The sequence below is a fragment of the Meles meles genome, chromosome 13 (genome assembly GCF_922984935.1).
Source record: "Meles meles chromosome 13, mMelMel3.1 paternal haplotype, whole genome shotgun sequence".
NCBI classification, from domain to species: Eukaryota; Metazoa; Chordata; class Mammalia; order Carnivora; family Mustelidae; genus Meles; species Meles meles.
The window spans coordinates 63,012,283-63,031,278 of record NC_060078.1 but is presented as its reverse complement, the minus strand read 5'-3'; the positions used below and the strand labels follow the sequence as shown (position 1 = coordinate 63,031,278).

Genomic DNA, 18,996 nt, shown 5'->3' with positions numbered 1-18,996 from the left:
GAGACCACTGCCACGAGTCCCCCACAGCTAAAATCACTGAGGATAACTCAGATAAGATTGTCCGTTATGGCAACATGTTTCAAATGAATTTAAAATGGGTAAGAACCATAATGAGAAATACATTAGTGAAGAAGAATTTAATGTAAATACCTAAAAGTAAGTCTTTGAGTGGTTAATTCAGATCTCTAATTACACTTTCCATTCATTCTTTCAAAAAATATTTGGTACCTATTTAAGAAATAAGTAATAAGAAGAGCTCGAAATTGAATACCAATCCTTCTCCTGTGCACAGAGATAAAACTAGTGCAAACCATAGGAGGAATCTTGCATTCTGTCTTTATCAGATTCATATTCTGAACACGTTCCCTGTTTTAAAAAATATTTTCAAACACGTGGTCTTTATGGTACATAATATTGTATCAGATAAGTGTAGCACAATTGATTTTAAAGGATATCCTTTTATAAAACTCTTTGCATATCTTCTATTTCCATAGATTGAGTTCTTACAAAAGAAATTGCTGCATTAAAACTTGGAACAACATATACTTACTCCAGAAGTTGATGAAAACATCAGTTTCCTGACATTATCCCCAGCCCCTGATATCAAATAGAGTACAGGAAAGGGAATGTTCTGTTTGTGGGAATGAGATGTGTGTGTGTGTGTGTGTGTGTGTGTAGCAGGAAAGAAAGAAAGAAATATGGGGAGGGACATATTTCTTATATGTATTAAGAACAGGCAGGGGCACCTGGGTGGCTCAGTAGGTTAAGCCTCTGCCTTTGGCTCAGGTCATGATCTCAGGGTCCTGGGATCAAGCCCCACATCAGGCTCTCCACTTGGCAGGGAGCCTGCTTCCCCCACTCTCTCTGCCTGGCTCTCTGTCTGCCTACTTGTGATCTCTCTCTCTCTCTCTGTCAAATAAATAAATAAAACCTAAAAAAAAAAAAAAAAAAAAGGACATGCAGGTCCTTAATAAGTGGTCCAGGGGTGCTTGGGTGGCTGAGTCGGTTAAGCATTGGACTAGTGATTTCAGCTCAGGTCCTGATCTCAGAGCTGTGAAATCAAGCCCCAAGTCAGGCTCTGCAGAGTGTGCTTGAGATTTAATCTTTCCTTCTCCTTCTGCCCCTCCCCTTGAGCTCACTCCCTCTCTCTCTCTCTTTCTCTAAAATGGGTGACTCAGTCAGTTAAGTGTCTGCCTTTGGCTCAGATCATGATCCCAGGGTTCTGGGATCGAGTCCCACATGGGCTCCCTGCTTAGTCGGGAGCCTGTTTCTCCCTCTGCCTGTTACTCCCCTGCTTGTGCTTGATCTCTACCTCGTTCTGTGTGTCAAATAAGCAAAATCTTGAAGAGGAGAAGAAGAAGGAGAAGAAGAGGAGGAGGAGGAAGAAGTCGTCTAGAGATGACCCAGGTTGCTGTAGCAATTGATACATGCTGTCAGGGGTTAAGTAAGAAATAGAAAAATTACAATTGATAAAGAATTTGTTAAGAACTTATGCTCAAATGATTTAGTGACACATTATACAATCTTGTGAAGTTAAACATCAGAATTATGAAAAACAGTTACCAGCAAAACTTGGTATCTCTACATTTTTACAAGGAAACTGAAAAATCAATAATCCTATATTAAAATCAGTGACAGCCTCCTTTTTACCACTCATCATCTATCCATTTGTTTAACAAACACTTTACTGGTGCCTACTATTTACTGGCACACTAGAAATGAAGAAATGAATGAGATAAAAACTTTGTTCCCAAGAGCTCACTGTAAAGTTGGAAAAACAAATGTGCAAAGAAAATAATTACTCTAAGGATGGTAAGTACCATTGCAAAGATACAAACAAATCCATAAAGAAGAGAGTCAGAGCAGGTTTGAGCTCGGAGTTGAGCTTTTGAGCGGGATATTGAGGATAAAGAGGAATTTTCCAGGCAGAAAAGGGAAAGAAGGACTTTCTAGGGAGAACAAAGGGCTTGGACTCTGTCCCATAAATCACAGTATACCATTGCATTGTCTTGTGTGGATTATAGGTATGCACCCAAATACTGACTTACTCTATCAGGTGGGACCAGGGCAGCTAGCATCCCTAAGTTAGTCCCCTCCAACCCTGAACAGTTTCCCCCTTATTTCCCATAAGCTATAGACATATTTTATTTTTTTTAAAGATTTTATTTATCTATTTGACAGAAACAGATATCACAAGTAGGTGGAGAGGCAGGCAGAGAGAGAGAGAGAGAGAAAGAGGAGGAAACAGGCTCCCCGCTGAGCAGGGAGCCCGATGAGGGGCTCTATCCCAGGACCCTGCGATCATGACCAAGTGGAAGGCAGAGGCTTTAACCCATTGAGCCACACAGGCACCCCTAGACATATTTTCTATATGTGCTAAGGATGCAAAAAAAAATGTTAGAAAGCACGGACCCAGGTTGCTGAGAAGTGAGAAGTGAGGTTTGTAAGGCCAAGAGTGATACCAGTATCACACTGGAATTTTTAACAGTGAACTTCGATAGTGTGATGGCAGCCAGAGGTGGAGGGACACTGATTACCAGGAAGGTGAAGCAGGAAGATCACACTTCAGGTACATTTCCTGTCTCGGCATACAGCGCCTCCCCTTACTAGGATTATATTCCTACCCAGGGATGTTGGGCTTGGCCATGCTACTTGCTTTGGCCGAGGGGAAATGAGTGGACAAGCCCTGTGCCTTTCTCTTCCCAGCAGAAGCTCTGAAAGCATCATAAGGTCCACTATTACCCTGTTTTCGCTCTGAAAGAAGCCAGCACATCCCAACAGAATCAGTGTGGAATGAAGAAGACATGAAGCAGGGCACCAGCAGACCCACAAAGGCCATTGATTCAAGCTAAAAATGAATCTTTGTTGCTATAAACCACTAAGATTTGAGGGTTATTTCTTACAGCCAAAGCTGACAGATGTGCAGCCTGATGGACTAGCCCAGGCTGGAGCATATGATTGGAGAATACTAGTTCCTGGACTGACCACTGGTTTTCTGGGAGTCAGGAAATCAATCAACCGGGCTTGTAAGATGATTAAGTGAGAAAAGAAACACACTGTATTCCAATGGCCCCCAATCAGGGCTGTGAGAATCACAAGCTGGGGGTGGGGGGTGGGGAGGCGGAATCTTTTATAAGGAAGACGCGTTCAGCCGAGGCTAGACTGAGCATAGCCCAGTCCAAACTTACATTCTACAAACATCTGCTCAGCATTTATTTAGTCGAAGCAGAAAGAAGCTGATTTCCTAACACTGAAGCTTGTTTCCCTCTTTCTTAATGTTTGTAATTCAAATGTTGGCTGTCCTCCTTGTCATCTTCCCTGAGATTCCACTCCAAAACAAAACAAAACAAAGTGAAACACGCAAGAGTTCTGGGAAACACTAGATTTCACTGAGGAGATGAAAGTGAGGGCTTACACCGCAGAGCAGATAACATTTTGCCAAGGGAATGGGGGGGATCTCGTTAAACGAGTCTTTTCTCCCAAACCCTCTTCTTAGCCTCATACTTAAAACTGTCCTCCATTCCCCAACACTGCCTCCTGACACCATGAAACCACCTGTTCTACGCCATCTGGGAATACACTGAAGGGGATAGAGCCTAACCACTCATGCTGAATGCTAAGACAATGGGTTAAAGCAGATCTGAAATCCCCGAAGTCGTTTTCAAGACGTTGCCATGAGCACTCTCCCTTCTCCGCAGTTCACAGGAAGTAGAGATCTGGGACTTAGCTACTCAATGTGTGAATTTCTACCACTGGTGAGGTTTCCAGGTTCCCAACAGTTGGGAAATAAAAATGCCCTTAGAATGTGTGAACATTTACCTGATGCCAGCAGTCACTCACATCTTAATTTGAGGTCATTTAATTAGATGACTTTCTCCTAACAAGTAGTTGGAATCCTCAGTCTGAGGGGACAAGGGTTTCATGGATTGACGTGGGGGGTGAGAATAAAGGGTACAGAGATGGGGATGCTGACCACCCCACCACCCTGAACCCAAGCGTCCAACACAGGGAAATTGCACAGCAGGGCAACAGGGGAGGGGCCTCGAAGGGGAAATGGAGACCCTCAAAGCATTGACCTTGTCTGTTTCATAGTCTGACCCAGATCAGCCCTGGGACAGCTTTTCTTCCCTCAACATTGTTCCTCTTAAATTCTCATGCAAACCACCAGCTCAGATCTGAAGCAATCCTCTTTGCTACAGTGTGTGACCTTTGGAGAGAAGGTCTCTACTCACATCATCAAGGAGTGATCTTACCTTTTGGGTAAGGTCACTGGCTTCATTGATGTAGCGATCTCGCTCCTTTTCCAGCTGAAAGATGATCTTTCTCTGCTTCTGAGCCTCATCTTTGTAGTTCTGGATTTCTTCCTCCAGGTTCCTCTTGGCTTGCTCATGGAGCTTTACCAGGTCTATCTGCTTCTGGGTCGCACTGACCGCCTTAAGCATATTCTAAAAATAAGGACAACAGAGCTGTCACGTTACTCAAAACGTGTGGGGATTTCTGGATAAATATACCCCGTTTCATCCCTAAAATAATTAGACACATTGTTTTTTCGATAAATAATCATATTCTCTACAGCTTATTTAGAGCTTAGTCTGTTAATTTTGCACAAGGCAAACACAGGCATAGGTACACTAATTGACCACAACATCCCAAGGAAGTGAGCACTATCTTGCTCCCATTTTAAGGGTGGGAAACTGATACTCAGAAGTTAAGGTGCTTTCTTACAAGTTCAATCAACAGGGCAGTGGCAGAGCCAGGATTTGAGTCCAGGTCCAGCCAACCCCAAAGATAACCTCCATCCCAGCTCTAGTCTTATTCCTGGGAGCCTAGAACAACTGAACCTACTCATCTAACGGGGCTTTGATTACAAAGTAAAATAAAACCCACTCATTAAAAATGCAACTATCTAGAATTAACATATGATCCAAAATCTCACTCCAGGGTACCTAACCCAGAAGCACTGGAAACAGGTGATCAAACAAGAATCAGTATACGAATGCTCACAACAGCACCAGTCACAATAGCCAAAACCAGCAAACAACACAAATGTCCATCAGCTGATGAACAGGTCATCAAAATGTGGTATATCCACACAGGCGAACATTCATCAGCCACAAAAAGGAACGAAGTCCTGATACAGGATACAGCATGGCTGAAGCCTGGAATCATTATTCTGAGTGGAAGAGGCCACACATAAAAGGTTCATGTATAATGGGATTCCAGTTCTATAAATATCCAAAATAGTCAGATCCACAGAGGAAGAAGGCAGATTCGTGGTCCTTGGGGGTGGGGGAAGTGGGGTATGGGGGTAATAACTGCTTTGCAGGTACACGGGTTCCTTCTGGAATGAAGAGAGTGTTCTGCAGCCAAGTGCGGTGCCGGTGACATGACACCATCAATGTACTCATGGTCACTCAGGGTAAATTCTGTCTTATGTTTATTTTACCATAATAACACACCAACTAGCCCAGTTTCTTAAAGAATGCAGATGCCTATGCCCCAACTCTAGAGATTCCGATTCAGTGGATCTGGGAGGGGACCCAGGTGCCAACATTTTTTTTTCAGTGCTGCACGAGTGATTTCTGCTGCTGCAATGGAAATTCCAAGTTTGGCTGCCCAAGAAGCCAGGCTGTGCCCCAAAACCAAGGAGTCGATAGAGTAGTGCTGCTCTGGCAGCCAAGCTCATCCAGGAGGGTTCAGTTCTCTGGCCGCAGGTGAATGGACCGGCGACTTTTGCAATAGGGCCTTTAGTTTTCTGCAACTCAATAGAGGACATAAACTTGGGAGCTGGTGGTGATAGTCATCTTTTTTTGTCAAACAGACCAGGAAACAGGGAGGCATTCTTCCCCAAAAGAGAAGAACAAAAGCAAAAATTCAGCAGGAAATCCAGTGGTGGTGAGAGAGGGCTTTCTGTGTATCCCAAGAATGTCAGGTCAGCTTCCTATCAGTTCCCAAGGCCCAGATGTATCCTTGGGTACCACAAGGCACTTTGTTGTCCCTTCCCAAATCTCAAAGCAATACAGGCCTGCAGTCAGGTCTGAAAACCACTGGAATATAAACACACTATACCTCAAATGGGTGATGAGGCAGAAAATAGAAAAGGTCAACTTGATTTTCAAGTATTGAATTCAACATCCACTCTATAAAAGACAAAGCCATTTTAACATGACACTGAAAGAATGAAAATATAATAACATTGCTGCCTGTCAAAACCATGTCACTATTCATTTAATGAAGGGGGTATGGGGTATTTCAAGTCAGTGGGGCAAGACTGTATTATTAGTGATGGTGGGTTGCGTACCTGCAGAGGGTCAGATGCTGGCTGGGCAAAGCACTAAGAAAAGAGGCACACTAACCAGAAAAGAAAAAACTATACCCTGTCTTGGAAGAGGAACTGATGTTAGTCAAATCAAACAAATAAAAGTGAAATTAATGTTGTGCTACATGTCCCATTATGGCAGAAATTCTATTGGTTGGCCACCAGTATTCATAAAATATAAACAGGTTAAAAGCATGTCTTAAAAATACATTTAAAATTCTAAATCCAACAACATTGTTTGCATGTGCATATTTGTTAAATAAAGGAATACTTTTCAGTACTATGCAAAAAAAACAATGATTTTCTAAGGAGCGCTCAGCATGTAAAGATAGATAATCTCCTATTATTTCCCAGGATCCTTAAATAGTCTTCTTCAAGCTTCCAGAGTGGTCTATTTTGTCAATATTTGTTCAATTCTGCAAAACCTAAAGAAATAATGAAAGTTGGAGTAAAAAAATATAGGCTATTTCTACTTGATGAGATGACTGTCTTGGCTAAAAGCCATAGACTGTTCTGGAAGGAGCCTTCTCACTCTCCATCTGGCCCTTTGATTTTTTCCTCCCTGGAGGAAATCCCTGAGCAGGAAAGTTTACCCTAAATTCTTGGAACTAGTTAAACTCTAAGAGTGACAGTCAATGGAAGGAATCCTCTGGACTGGTTTGGAGAAGAAAGGGATACGGGTCAGGGTCGTCCCATAAATGGAGGCTTTCCAGGCCTCGAGCTCCTGCAACCCCTCCCTCAGCTTTGGACCAGACTGAGCTCAAGAACTAGGAGATGTAAGGGCTGAAAACAAAAATAAAAACCTACAACAGTCCCCAAAAGATGAAGGAAAGGTTTATGGCATCCACCAGCCTTTCTTACACCAAATTCCTCGAAGGTAATATTGTATCAGTGCTCACTTGTATCTTCTGGATTAGCCAAAGTTGCAGATTATAGATATTAAATTCAGAAATTTTGATCAACTGCTTAGGATGCCAAATAATACACCAGCAATAAAATCAAAATCCACAAAACGCTCTTAAATCCCCTGCTCGTTTATATGATAATTCCCCCCACATCCCTTTGTGCTCACAGGTAATAACGCAGTTTCAGTTCTCAGCCCACGAATGGTGGACTGTGCCTGGCAGCTTGGAAGAAAACGGAGCACGATTATTTATTTCTAATCTACTTTTGTTCGCTTCAGAGTTTTCTTTCCCCTGCACAACCGGTTAGAGACAGATATCATAGCATTAAAGGAGGACATTTATTTAGCAGTGCTATGGAAACACACTTACCTTATTTAATATGTCCCTTTCCCTCAGAAGCTCATCCATTGCTTTCTTATCAAGTTCTGCTTGTTTCTTTGAAGCCTCCACCTCTAAACGACCAAGGAAAAGAAGAAGAAATATGGAGCCGACCCAAGAAAGAATCTGCCAAGGCCAAAGCCAATGCAATAGAGAAACTGCTTTACAGGTTTATCTGCAGCTATAAAATTCCTGTTTATTGAGTGTTCCATGATCTTCATTATAACTCAGTGCAGGAGGTCTCCTGTCTCACTGAACACATGGAAACTGAGTCTCAACGGGGTTAAGACACATGCTACCCATCTGCAACAAAGAAGGGCTGAGGCTGGGAGCATGGTTTCTCTGACTCCAAAGGTCCTTGCTGTTTTTAAATCTTTTTAATTGTACAAGTAATTATGAATACAGAAACAAATGAGACATCCAAATAAGCAAAAGGGAAAAAATTTCAAGTCAACTAGAATCTACTTGGGATTCTGGTATGTCTTTCCAGACTTTTTCCTACACAAATATGTGTGTGCATAAAATTACAGATATACACACATTCATATATATATACCAAAAGTGAATTATATGACATATACTGTTTTGTAGCTTGCTTTTATAATTAACTAACATAAAATAAATGCCTCTCTATATTATAAATGTGCATCTACAACAGAATTTTAATGGCCCCATGATATTTCACTATACGAAAATGCATAATTTATTTAGCCAATCCCCCACCTTAACACTTAAATTGCTTCCATTTTACTTATTTATTTGCAATTATAAGCCATAATTCTGTGAAAGTTCTTGTTCATTTGTTACTCTAGAAGAGGAAGTCCTGGATCGAAGGCAATTAAAAAAAAAAAAAAAAGGCATTTCTCTCCTACTGCCAAATTTCTTTCCAGAAAACTAATAGCAGTTTAAATCCACACCCAAATCACCACTGGGTATTATCATACTCTTAGATCTCTTTGACAATCCAATAGATTATTAAAACCTTATGTCTGCATTTAATTTACATTTCTTCGATTAGTAGTAATGTTACTACTTTTCATGTTTAATGACCATTTATTTGTATTTCTGTTTTTAAAATTGCCCATACTTTCCCTATGCCCATTTTTCTCACAAATTGTTTATCCTCTTTGTGGATTTGTAAGAACTCTTTATATATAACAAAAATACTAACTCTTTGGCAATGTTTTCATCAATTTGTCTTTATAGAGAGAAACTTTGATTATTTAAAAAAAAACCCTCAACTTTTATTTCATTAAATCTTCTCGATCTTGGTTTTCTAGTTTCCACATCATAGGTATTAACTTTTTTTTTCCCAAAAAGTAACTTATTGTCATACTACCATCTTAAGAATCCATACTACACGCGCGTGTGAAACACCTTTATCTTGATGATAACCTTGGGTTTTTTGTGGCTATTCCAATCTCCTCCATTGATCTGTTTATCAGGCATTTTTACCACAGTCTTTGATTACTGAAGCTTCATAATATTAAATGCCTAGTGAGGCAAATGCTCCCTTATCACTCCTCTTTTCCAGAATTTTATGGCTACTGTCACCTGTTTATTCTTCTGGAGGAACTCTGGAATTAGTTTTCAAGTCCCAACAATATAACTTACTGAAATTTTTATTGGAAATATTAAATGTATAGATTAATTTAGGTAGATTTATATCTTTATCATATTGTGCTTTCTCATCCAGGAACTCCGTGTATCTCTCCATTTTTCAAGTCTTCCTTTATACCCCTCGATAGAATTCTGTAGCATGTTTTATATACATGTCTTGCAGGTATCCCGGTAACTTTATTTATGGATATTTTATTACTTTAGTTGCTATTGTGAAAAGGAGTTTTTCCATCATATATTCTAACCGGTTCTTTGTACAAAAGGAAGTACAAAAGATATGTATATATTTATTTTATAACCTGCCACCCCAGTGAACTCTCATTAGTTCCGGCAGTTTTATCAGTTAGTTTCTTGGGTTTTGTGACAGAAAATCATAACACGTGGAGGACTCATGCTCCTAACTATTTTTTCCAAGGAAAGTTTACCCTAAATCCTTGGAACTAGTTAAACTCTTAAGAGTGACAGTCAATGGAAGGAATCCTCTGGACTGGCCTGGAGAAGAAAGGGGTGGGGGTCAGGGTCCTCCCATAAATGGAGGCTTTCCAGGCATCAAGCTCCCACAACCCCTCCCTCAGCTTTGGACCAGACTGAGCTCAGGAACTAGGAGATGTAAGGGCTGAAATGCCACTCTTTGATCAGGCACATTAAAAGGAAGAGTTCCCTAAGAAGAAATAATAATGTTAAAAAAGATCTAGAAAATAACCAGAGGAGAGAGCATGATGATTTCGGTGAACATGATTTAAGGATGAAGGATTGGGTCCAACATGGAATGAATATTTTTTTCCCCAAAACTTAGAACTATTGCAAGCAAAAATATAGAAATTTAAATGTGGGAATGTTTTGTAAGTCACTAAACCAGTTACAAAATATGATCTAGTAATTACATTTCTCTTCCTGTCACTGAAGAGATTAGACTGTAAACTTCATGCAAGACCACCAGCATTCCGAGGGCAGAGACCTCCACGCACCTAACGCCAACCTTACTGCCTGCACAGAGTAGGCACCCAATCTATTAAGGGAATGAATGGATGAATTGTTAGGATAAGCCACAACTGTACCTCCATAAAAGATTATTTCCTGATGTCTTAGAAGGAAAAATATCTCTACTTTTCAAAGTCTTACATAACAAATACAATTGACTGTTGAACAACACGGGAGTTAGGGATGCCCATCCCCCATGAAGCTGAAATCCACTTAAAACTGGGACTCCCCCAAAACTTAACTACCAATAGCCTACTGCTGACCAGAAGCCTTACTGATAACAGAAACAGTCGATTAACACATCTTCTGTATGTTATATGTATTTCATACTATATTCTTACAATAAAGTAAGCCAGAGGAAAAAAAAATGGAATTAAGAAAATAAAGAAAATACATTTAGATTGTACTGTATTTATTTTAAAAATCCACACATAAGTGGACCCACACACTTCAAACACATGTTGTTTAGGATCAAGTGGATTTCTGAAAATCTTACCTAGACATCTAGGCTTTACCTAACTTTTAGGGAAGCAGTGTATGTGTTTATGTTCTGATCTATGTTGCCTCACCTGGTGACCTACAACTCACGGTAGCCCACATAAGCTCAATGACATGTTCCTGCCTCACATACTCTGGTGTAGTTAAATTCAAACCCAGATCCCCTGTCTTCAAGTCTGGAGCAGTTTCTCCCACACCAAATTCGACTAGTAAATCCTATTTTCAATTCTATTCTCTTTCAGAATGAGATGGCATTTTATCTTACTACTTATATAAATAGTAATATACCTGGAGAATAACTGATGCCAGTTAGTAAGCACTTACAATGTGTTAAGTACTACCCCCAAGCGCTTTGTGGGTATTAGTCCATCTCATTCCCCAAGAGTAAATACGATGAAGGCGGGATCCAAACCCAGGTAGACATGACCCTGTAGTCTGTATCCTTAATGATTTTTCTGAGTTATAATGGCCTTCTATGGCACTTAAAGTTTTCCTGCACAGGGAAATGTGATAGCAGGTAAAACAAGTGTTCACCACATGGTAAAGTACTAACAGAGAAAAGAAGTTAGGAGCCTTTTAGATTCTTGGTACAATATTGTCCCAAATATTGCTAGTGGGGGACATTTGTTTTAATCTATCCCCTATCTTCCATGAGAAAGGGGGTTAAGGCAGGTCGTCATGCAGAACCAAGAACTAAGAGTACAGATGTTATTTATTCCAATGACAAGTAAAGAGCAAGACTTTTGGCTGGATTTACATTGTGCCACTATAGTCTGTTGAAGAGTTTTTTAAGGTAAAAAAGTTAAAGATATTCAAAATGATGTCCCCGGCATATTGGCGGCTCACCAGCTGGAAAGCTGTTTTACTGATTATATCTGGCCTGGTTTGGTTTGTATGCATAGAGCCCTGGGTTACCAAATGCCATCAGCCATCAATGAAATGTTTACAAAGGAATAAAACGAAGCACAAAATGGTTCTTGGTTTACCTCTCTCTAATCCCAAGATCTGATTTTTTAGAGTTTCCCTGTTCTGTTCCACTTCTAACTTTTGATCTTCAATCTGGTGCAGTTTCTTATGGATTTGTTCTCTGATTTTGTTGAGCTTCCCAATGTCAAGCCGCATCTGATGGACTTCTTCCTCTTTGGCCTGTAATTAATGAGACAGCGTTAACCGGGGACACTCAGCAAATAAAGGACCAGTGACTTCATGATGGTAAATTCAGAACCAATAAAAGGAAACTGTTCCTGTGTCAGTGCAAGGTTGCTCCACGGGTTAAACAAAAACACACACTGTTTGGTCTTGAGAGAAATTGAAAAACTATTCTCTGAATAAAATATGTGTCTATGTAAGCGAAAAAATAATGAAAAGACAGATCAGACCTGATGTCTCAAGGCACCACTGAGTTGTTGAATCCAACAGGATAAGAATGCTGAGTCGTATGTGTCATAAATGTGTGAATTTTGGGTACAAATGCTGTATCTGATGGACACTTTTTATGGCCTCACAGAGTGATCTCTCAGAAGATTATTACCATGTTATAATGTATTCAAATACTCTTGTGAACCCATGTGGCCAGTGTAGGACAATAACATACACTAGGGGAAGGGCCCTCCCTCCTCAACAGATGTGGGTCTGTGGGTGTACATAGAGATACATGGACAGGGCAACACAAACAGGCAAGTCTACATAATGGCAAAAAGTACCAAAATAATAATTCTAGCAAAAGAAAGCACTAGATTTTTGTCAATGGACTTTGAGTTTTGTGACTTCTTTAAATTTAGTTCATTTTTTAAAATTTGCCATTCTTAGAAATTACCGGAAAAGCAACCGGTGATTCTTCCTCAAATAAACATTAGCAATTATCCCTACCTCCTGACAAGGAAGAAACTGCACTGTTATTCTCGGATTCTTGCTGGAAATAGAATTCTGTATGTTCAGAATCTGTTAACAACAATACTCCATCTTTCAAGGTGCCCCATTCTTGTTATCAAAGAAGAGAATTAACGGCATAAGTATTTTTACTTTAATTTCACCTTAGGGGCTAATATATTATTTTGGCTTAAGTAGCCATTTCATTTCTGCTTCAATTTACAGCTTTCTCATAAAGAATGGTTTCAAGTCAAACCGTTCTGGACTGTTTTAAATGCTCCTCTGTCTCAGATTTACATGGTCTAAATTAGCTGAACTCAGGTCCTTTCCAATTAGAACGTTGGAATGTTCTAACTCAGTAGTTATTAATCCAGACCCTGTGGTTAGAAGTCAGAAAACTCCTGGAAACCCGAGACAGCATTCAAAACAAGATGCAAGATGTGTGCAGAAGTGTGCGGTGTGTGTGTGCGTGTGCATGCTGTCATCAGACTGTCAAAAGGGCCTGTGATGCAAAAATTGTTATGATTCACTGATCAAATCCATGTATCATTCTTGATTGGTCACTCATTTTGTGCCTAGGATCCTCAACATAACCGGAGGCTTTATGGATTTTTTTCAGAATCAATGACAAACATAAACCTGCTGTATTACGCATGTAGGTATATAATATGTACCCAAGAAAAAACTGTTATCTAACATAATTTGCAAGCAGTCTTCACTGAGTCCTGGGAGAAGAATGGAGACTGTCTTGAAATTTGCAGGACAAAAGTAAGAATCATTGTTCCACAATCCTGGAAGGAGATACACAGTAGTGCCAATCCTTTTCCGACAGCTCCCATTCCACCTTCTCAGGACAAATCGTAAAATATGATCTGACCTCTTTGCTACTCACCCACGTAAATGGTTTCTAGCTGAGGGCAACTAGACCCTTCCAGACTAAGTTACAGAGATGAGCAGAGCATCTGAGCTCGTTTTTTAAAACATTTGCATAATCATATGATCAATATTCAGGCTTGTGGTCTTAGAAGAATGGAAGTCATCAAAGTATCTCCTTCCAGGCGGAAAACCACCACCGAAAGCTCGTGCCTGCCTCTGACATATTGAGGCCTGTACAGGTTACCTAACTAAGGGCTCCACCCACAAAGGCAAACCTATATTAATAGGGGATGAAGGAGCGCGTGCTGGGGAACAGATAGGTCACTTGGTGTTTACTTTGAGCTCCAAAGACTTCTGCTGGTTTTCCTGGGATAGCTGCTCGCAAACCAAACTGTGTTGTTCATTCTCTTGCTGAAGTTTAGAATTTCTCATCTGAAACTGCTCCAGTTCCTTTGCGGCTCTTTCGTTCAATATCTGAAAGGCACAGAACGAGCTGGTTAATGCTTTTTAATCTGATTACAATATCTGCATATGCACACAGGAGGCCCCCACCAGGCTCCTGGGACAGTCACAGCAAGCACACTTTCTTTGTCTTTGTAGAAATTGTTCTTTATCCCCGGTGAAAGCACTAATGCACTCAAATATGACAAACGTTAGATGGCTGAGGAAAACGAAGCCTTCTAATGAATAACACAGAGAGCATAATTTTTTTTCCGGAGAGCCTTGGGAAGTCTTGTTCACAGGTGGCGGATAAATATTTTAATGCCTGTTTGCCATTTGGCATGCTTCACATACGCAACAATTGCTATAATCATTGCAAATGAGCTAGAGATTCAAACGGGTTTTATCAGCTGTGGGGCTGGGATGCTACATCTTCAGAAGAAAATCCTGCATTAACATGCCTACCACATTTCCATGAGCAGAAATTCACGGACACCAACACAGAGACAATTCCCCTTAAATCCAACTGAAGTCAAAACCACGGAAGAGCAGAGCCGTGATTTCTGTCTGCCTGACTTCAGGGTCAGTCAGGTTTCCTCTTCCCTACCTTGACTATCCTGAGCGGACACAGTTTTATTTAAAAAAGGGAATGTATTGAGGGTGGGAGGGACCATTTCTATTGGCGGACTAGTGAGAGGACAGAGGGATAGCAAATGCGCTGAAGGGAAAAGAGAGAAGATAGTTTAGACAACTATTCCAAAATGTAACCTGATGTAAGCAAAAGTTAAACATGGGAAGAATCCATCCAATTTCCCATCAAAAGGGACTAAATAAAATACAGCCAGCTATGCCAAAAAGAAATTGTCTTTTACATGAGCCCTGGATATTGCTAAACGAAGCACTGTAGTTTGATCATGATATTCAAAAACCTCTCATATTCCATGCTTCACGATGTCTCACGTTTTTCTGGTGGATATTTCCACATTATATAGTACCTATCTGATGTCTGGCTTTATACAAAATTAATGAGGTAACTGGAAAAGAAATGTGTTCTAATATCTATTTTTTAAGTGGCAAAATGCTGTATGGCTTGGCAATGCTTTGGAACCTTCCTAAGAGAAAATATTTTTAAGGAATGACTTTTCTCAATTACATGAATTGCTTCTTTAAGAAATGAGAGAAGAAGGGGGCCTGCTTGGTTCAGTCGGTTGGGCATCTCTTAATTTCAGCTCAGGCCATGATCTCAGAGCTGTGGGATCAAGCCCCACCTCAGGCTTGGCCGCCTAGGGCTCTGGGCTCAGCAGGGAGTCTGCTTCTCTCCCTCTCCCTCCCCCCCTCCCCCAGCTTGCACACACATGTTCTCTCTCCCTGTCCCACTCCATCTCTAAAATAAATACATAAATCTTTAAAAAAAAAAAAAGAAAAGAAAAAAGACAAACCAGAATTAAAACGATTTGAGGTAGCTTAAACTGCTATCACAGGGGAAATGTAAAAAATAGTACCATATTTAAAATGCATAAAGATTGAATATGGCTTCCTAAACTTGAGATTTAAAAATAAGCCTATTAAAAATAAATCATGTAATGGTCACACAATTAATAGCATGAGTGTGACTGGCCTATTGAGCTCCGTCTAATAGAACTTTCTGCATGATAATGAATGTTCTCTAGCTTTGCTGTCTGATACGCTGTCTACCAGCCGTTGAGGCTAGTGAGCACCTGAAATGGTACTAGAGCAACTGAGGACTTAAGGTTTTCATTGTATTTAATTTTAACTAACTTAAACTTAAATCACCGCATGTAGCTAGTGGCTACCGGAAGGACAGTGTCCCTCTATCACTAGGTGGCAACACAAATGAATCCCGCAAACAAAATATTGAGCCAAAGACATTAAACACAAAAGAGTACACCCTTTATGACTGCATTTTTGTAAGGTACAAAAACAGACAAAACTAAACAGCTAAGAATTCAGAACAGAGGTGAACTCTGGGAAAGAGAATGACTGGGAGGGGACGCAAGGGGACATCCGGGGTAGTGTTTATTGGGCTGGGTGCAGGTGACCAAGATGTGTTGAAGTGGAGAAAATTCATCCAGCTGTATTTTGTACTTGTTTTATTTAGATTTATGTATTTATTTTAGGGACAGAGTGGGACAGGGAGAGAGAATATGTGTGAGCGTGTAATTGTGACTTACATGCTTTCCTATGTGTCTATTATATACATCAATAAAAGTTCAAAAGAAATTAACATGTTGGAGCTGAAAAATAAAAAAGAAAAGAAAAGGAGGTCATGTCTACTTATCCGAATTGTTCAAAGAGCAAGGCAAAGCTAAGCATTGTGTTACCCACATCTCTCGTGAAGAGAGTTTGCTGCTTTCCAAAGAAAATTCAAGGAGTCTACGGCCATACCACCCTGAACGCGCCCGATCTCGTCTGATCTCGGAAGCTAAGCAGGGTCGGGCCTGGTTAGTACTTGGATGGGAGAAAATTCAAGGAGCTCCAAAGGCACCCTCCTTGTTTTTGCGGGGACGGCGGTGCAGCCCACACCCAGCACACCTTCTGCTCCTTCAGCTGCTGCTCCAGCTTCTGAAGCTCCTCCTTGCTCTTCTGCACGTACTGCTGGAGGGCCTTAATTTCTGTCTGCCTGGTGTCCATGTCTATCTGGACCTGCCTGAGCTCCTTCTCTAGTTTTTCCTTCTTCCGAGACTCCCGTGAAGCTTCATTCTGACGTTGCTGGATTTCTTGCTGGAACTAGGGGTGCAGAAAGGGTAGGGAGGAAAGAGATGAAGCCCACGCCAGGACACGTCTCAACCAGCCAGGACTTCTCCCTTTCTCAAATCTTATATTTTCAGGACAGTCACCTTGTAGTAGCCTTTCCCCTGTAGGACAGTCATCTTTGAACCCCAATGTTTAAACTTTGTAAGATTATTCTGTATTGTTTTCAGAGCCTTAACACCAAACATCCACCCAGATTGTGGGAATGAATCCACAAAGAATGGTATAAACTCCAATTAAATATGGAAGTCCAGAATTCTAGAGAAGTTAAGCATGGAAAGAATTCATCCAATTCTCTATCAATAGGATCTAAATAAAATGTCACCGGCTGCATATTTCATAACATAAAATTATGTCTCACATGAGTCCTGGATATTACTCAACAAAGCATTACAGTTTTATCATGATGGCCAAAATCTCTGAAAAATTCTTTCTGTCATCTCATGCTCCAAGGAGTCTCATGTTTTTGTCCTGGATACTGCACATGTGAATCATCCATTTGACTTCTGGACTTACATAAAAGGGTTCAGAAACGGTCCTTACAGAGGAGAAGAGCTAAGGAAACTACTTCCACAATTCCCAAAGGCAGGACATCCTGGCCTTTACCAGGGACACCTTCTTAGACCAAAATTGTAAGCAGTGCCCTGTCTTAGTGACTTCTCAGACACAGAATGTTGAGAAGAAATGTACACATCAAACTGCTCTTGCAAACACAAACCAGAGAAACAAGCAGAACTGTGGATGCTTCACTTGGGCACCAGGGGATAAATCTACCAGAGGAGCAAGATGGGAAAGACTTCTGGAAGGTAACGGTCTTTCCTCTTGCCCTCCACTGCTGAGCAGACCTGACTGATGGTCTGCTCCGCCTCTTCTCTGCTTCGCTCTGTTTCCTGTTGCAGTTCGGTGGTCTGAGCTAAGGACTCTCGTAATTTCACCACTTCTGACAAGAGCTGGTCTCGCTCCTTGGTCACTTCTTCTTTGAACTTCAGTAAATCTCGGATACTAGAAAAAGAAGAACACAGGAGTCAGACTAAAAGGCCATCCTGCTCAGGAGTCCTCCTTATCACCTTCTGAGCTTGTATTCACAGGCAAGACTCCAGGTCAAGGACTAACACTATTCGGGTGTGAAAGAGAAAGATCTTTATGCCCTGACCATCGACATGGTAGCTGTTTGTGAATTGTTAACTGAAAAAGAAGTTCCAATAACAATATATATAATATGATCCCTTTTCTGATCTTTAAATAATTATAGTGTCTGTGTATATGTGTGTGTGTGTGTTTTATAGGCATTTTTATAAAAGTCCAGAAAAATCGATTGAGACAGGTAACCAGTTATCTCTGAAAAGCAAGACTACATCGCTATTATCAATTCTTGTAACTGACCCTAAGGAGGTATTAATTTAAGACATTATTTGGTTAATATATCAGTGGAGGGCTATGATCACAGCCATAAAGTCTAAAATGAAGCATAAACATAAACAAATGCCAGTTTTCTATCCATAAACATAAACACATTGCCAGTTTTCTATCCATTCACCCACAGGGATTAGTTTCTTCCAAAGGGATGCAACCCAGATAAAATGTTCCCAAGAACAAAATTTGGAAAATCATTCATGATGCTAGTTTTTAGAGAGTATGTGATCATACTTGTTGATTTGAACTCTAAACCAGCTACTTCCACATCTCAAAAACCATTACATATGATTTGGCATGACTTTCCGCAGAATTAGTGTTTTGAAAGTAGAAAGACTATGTCTGATCTGACCTGTGCAGCAGAATTAAGGTCTAGACCAAGGCAGCTACGTGAGAGTCAAGAAAGCAGAGAACTTGAACTTGAGGCACTTCCCACTGATAGCCATCAAATGACTGTTGGAAGCACAGTAATCTGACAATGTTCATTTACCCATAACTTTGATAGAACATAACTATTTAATAAGAAGCCTTCAAGACTGGGGTGCCTGGGTGGCTCAGTGGATTAATCCTCTGCCTTCGGCTCAGGTCATGATCTCAGGGTCCTGGGATCGAGGCCCACATCGGGCTCTCTGCTCTGCGGGGAGTCTGCTTCCCTCCCTCTCTCTCTCTCTCTCTGCCTGCCTTTCTGCCTACTTGTGATCTCTATCTGTCAAGTTAAAAAATAAAATCTTAAAAAAAAAAAAAAGAAGAAGAAGAAGGCTTCAAGACTGCATCCAACTTCTTCTCCAGAAACAAAACCTTGAATTCCAAGGTTACTATGAAGACAGCTACACCTAAGTGCACTGTTGACGATGAAATTCTGGCCTGGATAGTTTCTTCAGTTCTCCTCCTCACCATGTTCCAATTCTCATTAATACCCCCTCT

General features: G+C 40.7%; 1 protein-coding gene across 1 annotated transcript in view; it reads right to left on the bottom strand.

The window, feature by feature from the left end:
• The window catches only part of CFAP58 (cilia and flagella associated protein 58), a 121,472-nt gene that overhangs the window by 65,823 nt on the left and 36,653 nt on the right, over window positions 1–18,996 (bottom strand). Inside the window, exons 7-12 of the mRNA XM_046026605.1 lie at window positions 17,505–17,661; window positions 16,441–16,635; window positions 13,783–13,920; window positions 11,688–11,847; window positions 7,594–7,676; window positions 4,254–4,445 (exon numbers count right to left, since the gene is read on the bottom strand). Coding sequence (XP_045882561.1) covers window positions 4,254–4,445; window positions 7,594–7,676; window positions 11,688–11,847; window positions 13,783–13,920; window positions 16,441–16,635; window positions 17,505–17,661 — 925 coding nt within the window. The remainder of the gene's footprint in view (window positions 1–4,253; window positions 4,446–7,593; window positions 7,677–11,687; window positions 11,848–13,782; window positions 13,921–16,440; window positions 16,636–17,504; window positions 17,662–18,996) is intronic.